Source organism: Psammomys obesus, unplaced genomic scaffold, assembly GCF_907164565.1.
Source record: "Psammomys obesus unplaced genomic scaffold, mPsaObe1.curated_primary_1811, whole genome shotgun sequence".
Classification (NCBI taxonomy): domain Eukaryota; kingdom Metazoa; phylum Chordata; class Mammalia; order Rodentia; family Muridae; genus Psammomys; species Psammomys obesus.
In genome coordinates this window covers 14,795,178-14,803,285 of record NW_026596085.1, presented here as the reverse complement: position 1 = coordinate 14,803,285, position 8,108 = coordinate 14,795,178, and the positions used below count along the sequence as shown (strand labels likewise).

The window sequence follows — 8,108 nt, the reverse complement described above, 5'->3', positions numbered from 1 at the left end:
GTGTGTGTGTGTGTGTGTGTGTGTGTGTGTGTGTGTGTGTGTGTGTGAAAAAACTCTGAAGGCAGAAGATAGGCTGACTTTAAAACCCTAACTTGCTGTGTGTGTGTGTGTGTGTGTGTGTGTGTGTGTGTGTGTGTGTGTAAAGCTTCTGAAAGGAGATAGGCTAACTTTAAAACCCAAATGGTTTACTGCCGTTGACACTCCAGAAGAACACAGCTCATGAACCCCAGCTGCCTGCCTGGCTCTCCATGGCCCTCTCTGCTCACAGTCATCAAAGGCCCTTCCTTGACAGAGAGATCTCTCAGGCATATGGAGCACCCTCCTTTGACCTGGTCCTTGCCATCTCAAGGGGAAGCTGCCCTTCAGGAATGCCCATGCCTATCTTATTCCCTACTACTGGCTCTGGGCTCCTCTCTCCCCAACTGGGTACCCCTTTCTTCAGTGGACATGGTTCTCTCCTGTCATTGACGTCATAGACCTTCCTTAGACCTTCCTTTTCTTAGAGCCAGAATGGTAGATAGTCAAGTAAACGAGAGGCTTTCCAGCAGTGCTGTTAAGCTATGTCAAATATGAAATAAATCCAGGACAAAAACATGGAGACTTTAAAGAGAGAAAGAAAGAGAGAGGGGAGGTGATGGAACACCAGGAGAGAGTCCCCAGCTGGAGAATCCAAACTCAGTCAAAATGGCAGAACTACCTGAGAAGGGCTTGATCAAGTCCTATGGGGTTTGACATCTTGGCTCTGCCCTCAGAATGTACTGGGCCTGGTGTTCAGAGGTAGAACACAGTTCCTGTCATTTTCTTGTCAACATCACAAAAAATATCTTTCGCCACCCTGTTTCAGGAAGTCAAGAGTCTGTAATTATGTTACTAAGAGAACTTACCCTCATTCTATCATGGGAAATCAGTTCCTGTAACAGGAAGTTAGGGACTATCTCCATTCTACATCCTGTCACATTTTGTCTTTATCTCTACTGCTAGGAAGTTAGTATATGGCTCCATTCTGTTAGAGGAAGTGTGATCATTTCTACCATACAGAAAGTCTGTTACAAGAAGTGTCATCATCTCTACCACACAGGAAGTTAGGGTCTGTCTTCATCTATACCACATATAGGAAGTTAGAACCTGTCACTGGAAGTGAGAACCCGTCTTCGTCTCCACCACACGGGAAGGTAGGACTTCTCCCTCCTGGCACAGGAAGTAAGCGCCTATCCTGGGCATACCTCAGGAAGCTCAGTTCTGTCACATTGTTTTAGTCTGTCTTCATCTCCACCACACCGGAAGTTAGGATCTGTCTTCATCCTGCCACAGGGAGTTCAGTCTTGTCTTAGGATATTATACTCCCTCATTATCTCCATTCTGAGTCTCTGTGAACAGAAGCAGGGAGCTGGACCAGGTGTCTGAAGCTGAATGGCGAGGACCAGGGACCTGATCTCATCCCTGAGCACAGACTGGCATCTCCCTTCACTCTGTGTCTTTCTGTGAACCTGTTTCCTCATCTGGCAAGTGGCACTCAAGCCATCATTTTGAATACTGGTAGTGATGGCACTAATGAATGTATAGGGATTAGCCCCATAAGGCAACAGCCATTATGATTTCTGGGTAGTCTCTGAGACCCATCCAGGAGCTTTTCCTGGCCTTGGCCAATATCTGGATGAGGCCCTTGCTGAGTGTGCCCAGAGTGGCTCTCTGCCTTGAGAAGGGGACACATCTGACCCTGGGTATGGCTTGACTCCGGCCACCAGTGCCCCAGAGGGTATTGGAAGAGGCTGGTACCTGAGTCTGCAGCCTGGAGGTCTACAGCACCTCCCCCCAGGTGAGTGAGGTTGCTCTTTGTGCTGGCCATATTGGCCAGAGGGGTGGCAGCAGGCCCTGCCCAACGAGCTATGCTTACCCACACGCTGTTGTTTCTCTGCTTGCTGAGGTGGCGCTAACCCTCTTCCTGTCTCTCTGTCCACTTGTCTTTCAGCCGCTGTGAGCGCTTGCCTTGCCATGAGAACCAGGAGTGCCCCAAGCTGCCTCTGAGAATAACCTACTACCACCTCTCTTTCCCCACCAACATCCAAGTGCCCGCAGTGGTTTTCCGCATGGGCCCTTCCAGTGCTGTCCCGGGGGACAGCATGCAGCTGGCCATCACTGCTGGCAATGAGGAGGGCTTTTTCACCACTCGAAAGGTGAGCCACCACAGTGGGGTGGTGGCCCTCACCAAGCCCATCCCTGAGCCCAGGGACTTGCTCCTGACCGTCAAGATGGATCTCTATCGCCACGGCACAGTCAGCTCCTTTGTGGCCAAGCTTTATATCTTTGTGTCTGCAGAACTCTGAGTGCTTGCTTGGGCCCTGGGCACTCCCTCCTGTCGCTTTTCTACCCTTGGGCTTCTAATAAAGTCTCAGCAGCCACCCAGCACAGCATGCCTCTTGTGCCTTGGTTTTATTTGGTGCGGACAGGCGTCTTGGTGCTTTCTCTCTCCTGGGGTAAGCTGAGCCCCTTCTAGAATTGGTTTCCCTCACAGGTGGCGAGGGAGTACCTTTCATAAGGTCTGGGCACCTGAGAACTCCAGCAATGGAGCTTTTTATTGCACTACCAGACAGCCAAGGCAAGGGAGGAAGGTGAAGCTGGGCCAGGCATACACCTATGGACTACCTCTTCCTGTTGGGTAAACCCAACTAATGGCTGAGAAACGGACCTCACCCTCAGAGAGGCCTGGGCTCTGCCTTCTTCATCTTTCCAAGATAGAAACAGCCCCCATGAAAGGGAAGGACTTGGCTGTTATGTCTGGCCTGTAGTGGCTAGGCTAGCCTGAGGAAGTAGGCCTTCTAGGCTCTGTGGCTCTTTGTAGTATTACCAGGGCTGGGTACCTAACTAACCTTCTGTTCCGGGACTGAGCACAGTTGCTACCTCTTGGATGAAGCTCTTGGCTAAATGAACTCATTTCCGTCCACTGAACCCCAGTGCTGTGCCAAGAGGAGGCAAAGGCTGGCACTGTGCTTGCTAGGAATCAGAAAGCATCTATCAGATATTTTGTATGTGTTGTATGTATTCAGCCTGTATTGTCTTTGTGGATACTCAGCGGAGGCGTGTGATTTACCCAAGGTCAGAGTCACAGGTGGCCTATGTCCCCTAGTTCCACTGCTCTGTCTAGTGTATTCTGTCACAGTACCTCCACTGTGAGTCCTTATCCTCCGGCCTCTGTCTTCTCCATCATGAGTCCAGCCAAGCTACCTTCTGCTGATCTCCTGGTATCTACGCAACTCTGCCCACAGTTCATTCTCTGTTCAAAAACTGGAGCGTTTTGAAGAATTTGGCTCAGACCCTCCATAGCATCCATTGCATGCAGTTGTGATCTCCATTCTAGTCTTTTGTTTTATAACATCTGTTTTATGTGTATGAGTGTTTTCTTTGCCTGTGTGTGTGTGTGTGCGCGCGCGCGCGCATGGATGGGGGCCTGAAGAGGGCGCCAGTTTTCATAGAATTGGAGTTACAGACTTGTGAATCTCCATGTAAGTGCTGGTAACTAAACCCAGATCCTCTTAACCGCCAACCATCTCTTAATGGGATTTTCAAGGGTGGGCACAGCTTCATGTTTGTGTGACAGTCCAGCCTGACCTCAAATTACTCCTCCTTTGCTCACTTTCCCCTAAACCATAACATCATTTTACACCCTTAACCCGAAAGCTGGTTAAATCTCAGCTTAAGCGGGCTTTCTTCTTCAGACTGTATTAGTCTATTTTTTTAAATTAAGATAACAAAATAGTGGAAGCTGAGAAACTTACTGAAGAAAAGGTGTTTGTTCAGCTTCTTATTTGGCTTCTAGCTATGGAGTTCTAAGGTCAAGATTTTATGCTTGATGATGGCCCTTCTTGCTGCTCAAGCCCTGATGAGTCTCAGGGTGTCACGTGGAACGAGATGGAGCATGCATAAGCATTTGTGGCTCTTATAAAGTCCCCAGAGTTCAGTTATGGGGCTCCACTGAAATGCCTGTCTAATCCCAGCCACCTCCCTCAGATCCCATCTCTAAATGTCATAGCTGAAGTGAGAGCTCCCTCCCCTAATACCTCAGTAAAGATTAATGTCAATATATAAAGCCTTAGCGGACACTCACCACATCCTCACTCTTACAGGAGCTTTTCCCAATGCCCAGTTGTGTTCTTGCTGTCTCTCCTGCTCATAGCACTATCTTTATGGTGCTAAAAACAACAGCCTGAGATTCTCATTTGCTTCTGTTCCTTGAATTTGTCTTCCTCACCATCTTTAAGACTTTGCAGATGTCTGTCTCATTTGGTGACTATCCTGGTCACCTGGCAAGATGCCCAACACACAGAAGATACTCTGTCCAGGACTGTTGAGAAAAATGCTGATTCTGCCAATACTGGCCATCTTAGTTAGGATTTCTATTGCTGTAAAGAGATACCATGACCATAGCGACTCTTATAAAGGATAGAAATTAATTGGGACTGGCCTACAGGTTCAGAGGTTTATAGTCCATTATCATCACAGTGGGAAGCATGGCAGCATGCAGGTGGACAGAGTACTAGAGAGGTAGATGAGAGTTCTACAACTAGATCAGCAGGCAAAAGGAAGAGAGAGTGACCCTGGGCCTGGCTTGAGCTTCTGAAAGCTCAAAGCCCCACACCCAGTGATACACTTCCTCCAATAAAACCACACCTACAACAATGCCACACCTCCTAAGAGTGCCACTCCCTATGAGTTTATGGGGGCCATTTTTTATTCACACCATCACACTTGCTGGCTTAGGTTTTCAGTGAATCTTGACTCCTGATGCAGGCTCTGAGAAGAACCTGAAGAGGACTGGACTAGGGTGGACTGGAATAAAGGATTCTGCAGCATACTGGGAGCCTCCCTTGTAAAGGGCTGGGGTATGTTCCCCACTGATTGAGGGGAAGACAGTGTGCAGTGGTCTCTGCCTCGTACAGGGGCAGCAGCTGCCTTGCTGCCTGACACAAATCCATCTAGCCTGTCCTCAGTGCCTTCCACTCTGTCACCCAGATCTTGCTCTGATAAGTGGGGGCTGGGTTGCCTTCCAGTTGCCTATCTCCCAGAGCATGCACCAGGCTGCAGCAGAGGACTGAAGGTCTAGTCTTGCTCTCCAGTTCCTTCTTTTCTCTGGTTCTTTTTCCCAGATCATGAAGTCTAATTTCCTTGAATGATGTCTGTTCCCAATATGATTTGGCCCCTGCTGACTCTCTCAGCTGTAGCTTCCACTCTCTGGCTCATACCCTTTGCTCACCACCTGACCCATAGGGCAGCTTGCCCCTCCCTTGCCATTGCCTGAATATGTTAGCTCTTGGCCTTAGCTTTGCCTCTTTCTGCAAACTGCCATTCTTCTTACAGACTTAGCTCAGCTCATAGGCTACATCCTCAGTGAAGCCTTTCTTGGTTAGTACTCTCTGGCCCCAGGCATCCTCTCTCAGATCATTTACCTGTTATCTTAAACTTGTTAACTTGTTCATTGTACCTTCTAGACCATGGGCTTTTGAATGAAGGAGTAGTGTCTGTGGTTGGTTTGGGCACCTTTGGGCTGTTTGGCCTGAAGAAGCAACTCAGTAAATAAGTGGGCAATGGGTAGGATGGGTAGGTGGGAGAAAGGATGGATGGATGGATGGATGGATGGATGGATGGATGGATGGATGGATGGATAAAGTGAAGAATGGATGGTTGAAAGGGTGTGTGTGTGTAGGTAGATTGGTGGATGGATAGCATTTTCAAGGTTAAGTTCAACTCTGTCTTCAGTGAAGCCAGCAAAGTGCAGTGGGGAGCTTGATTCTAGTTTAAATGGAGGATCCGAAGGTCTTAATCTGGCAGTCACCATGGTCCAGATTATTCAGGCAAAGGGGGCACTTTTGTTCTCGTGGTCACAGATTTGTTAATAGGGAGTGGGGGCACCATAGGTCTCGGGGACTATCTGGCAACCTTCCATGGGCTGCCATAGTCCCCTCCACAGTGTTTACAAGTGTCTGTACCTCTGCTTGAACTCCTTTGTGGGGCCCCTCTTTATTCCTTAAGATTCTCTGTCTGTCTCTGTGTGTGTGTCCCATGTATGTGTGGGTACACATGTAGGCCAGAAAAACTCACTGGATTCCCCGAAGCTGGAGTTACCTGTGGTTGTAAGCTGACCAACATAGGTTCTGGTTCCTGGGCTCAGGTCATCTGAAGAGCAGCAAGCACTCTTGATCCCTGAGCCATCTCGCTAATCCACCTCCACTTTTGAAAAGCTTCCAGAGCTGCAGAGCTTTGTTCCCAGGCCATGCTGCTGGGAGACCAGATGGTACAGGACAAATGAGCAGGTCTCAGGCCTCCTGCACACAAGCTTTGCCCCTGCCTTCGCTGCCCTCCTCTCAGAGCCCACAGGACCACCTTATGGATGGCTTTGAAGTGTCTATGAAGGGACTTTTAAGGTCATGTATGGTATCTAGTTGATGGGCTGTGAACATTAGCTTCCCAGTGGGAGGTAGCCAAAGGGTCCTTTGGTTTTTGGTTTAAGTGTGAGATTCCCAGGCATCCAATGTCCGTCCCTTTCTGGCCTCCGTGGCTATAGCATGAGTGCATTGTATATGTACATATGCAGGCAAAACAACTGTCCACATTAAATAAAAATGGAGGAAAATTTAAAATGCAGAAGTGTGTGCAGAATGGACATCCTGATAGATGCAGGCAGACTTTTTGAAACCTTCTGGATCCCACCCCAAAACACTCAGAACAACTGGGCAGGAAGATTAAAAATCCATGGAAAATATTTTCTACGGAACTAAGCAGTTAGACATCTCTACAAACTCCCCAGATAAAAGTCAGGGCCACTGTGTATTGGTGACATCTGTGGGAAATGACTGGGAAAATAGTGGGGAGTCCCAGATAGCCCCTGGGCACCCCTGGAAAGAGCAGCAAGCTAATGTGGTGAGCTCAGAAGAACTGGGAGCCCATTCTCACATGGCCAAGGTGTGGGAGCCCATGGTGGGACTGGGAAAGGCAGGAGCAGTTCAGCCCTTGGGAGCATGGGGACTGTGTTGCCAAGGCTTTCCTTAGTGGCAGAGTCTCTCTCTCTAGAGCCAGCTTGTGGGAACAATAGAAAATTCACAGTGACAACAGTTATTCTGGAAGAGGAAGGTCCCAGACTGTATAGAGGCACGTTAGAGAGGGGACCTCAGAGGTGACAGGCCAGGAGGCTCTAGGTCAGAAAGACGTACTGCCTTTCAAATGCCAGGAAAGCAGATTTCCTCATAAAGAGGACCAACCGAAAAGCACAGTGTCAGAGTTCATTTAATGGTTCCCGTAGCAAAGGACAGTTTACTAGGTGGCTTTGCACAGTAAGGGTCCGTTATCACCCTGCTCCATCTGAAGCAGGGCACCCCCTTCTGGGAGGGGAACTGCTCTGCACAGCCTCCGGTGGCTTGCTCATCATCTTCCTTGGCTTACAGGAATGTCCCTCAAGCTCATCCTGTGCCATCTTTGTCTTGCCATGAGTCTCTTCCTAGGAGGACTGATTTGTGTTTGGATTGGGGTCCCACCTGCCCTGCTCTGACCTCATCCTAGCTAATTACATATGCAATGAGCCTGCTTCCAACTAAGGCCATTTTCTGAGGTATCAAGGGCCGGTACTTTGACCTATCTTTTTCTAACCTTTGAAAATAGAGATAGGGGCCTTCAAAAATTTAAATAAGGTAAAAGCAAGGCCATATAATGGATGGGCCCCAATCCATTATACCCAAGTCCTTATATGAAGTGAACTTAATGAAAGTCCACATGAAGACGCAGTGATCTCTACAAGCCAAAGACAGGGGCCGCAGAAGAAGCCAACCCCATCAATACCATGAGTATGGGCTCCAGGTCTCCAGCACTGTGACGCAGGGCATGCCTGTTGCATGCCTGTGGTATCCTTGTGGCAGCTTTGGAAAATTAGTACATAAAAGTTATTATAAGGACAAAGACTGTGAACTAGTATAATGTCCCTAAACTCTAATATTCAGCAACTCATGGTGGCTCACACCCTTTATGCATTGGCAAGGCCGAGGCAAAAGAGTTGCCATAGGGTGAGCATACACACACATAGATAGATAGATAGATAGATAGATAGATAGATAGATAGATAGATA

General features: G+C 48.5%; 1 protein-coding gene across 2 annotated transcripts in view; it reads left to right on the top strand.

The window, feature by feature from the left end:
- Positions 1-8,108, top strand: part of Fbln1 (fibulin 1) — a 71,257-nt gene that overhangs the window by 37,381 nt on the left and 25,768 nt on the right. The window contains exon 15 of one of the 2 annotated variants that reach the window (XM_055627251.1): positions 1,970-2,405. The exons of the other annotated variant lie outside the window; for it this stretch is intronic. Within the exon in view, the coding sequence (XP_055483226.1) occupies positions 1,970-2,324 (355 nt within the window). The 3' untranslated portion in view covers positions 2,325-2,405. Of the gene's footprint in view, positions 1-1,969; positions 2,406-8,108 lie in introns of those variants that run through there. 2 annotated transcript variants of the gene reach the window in all.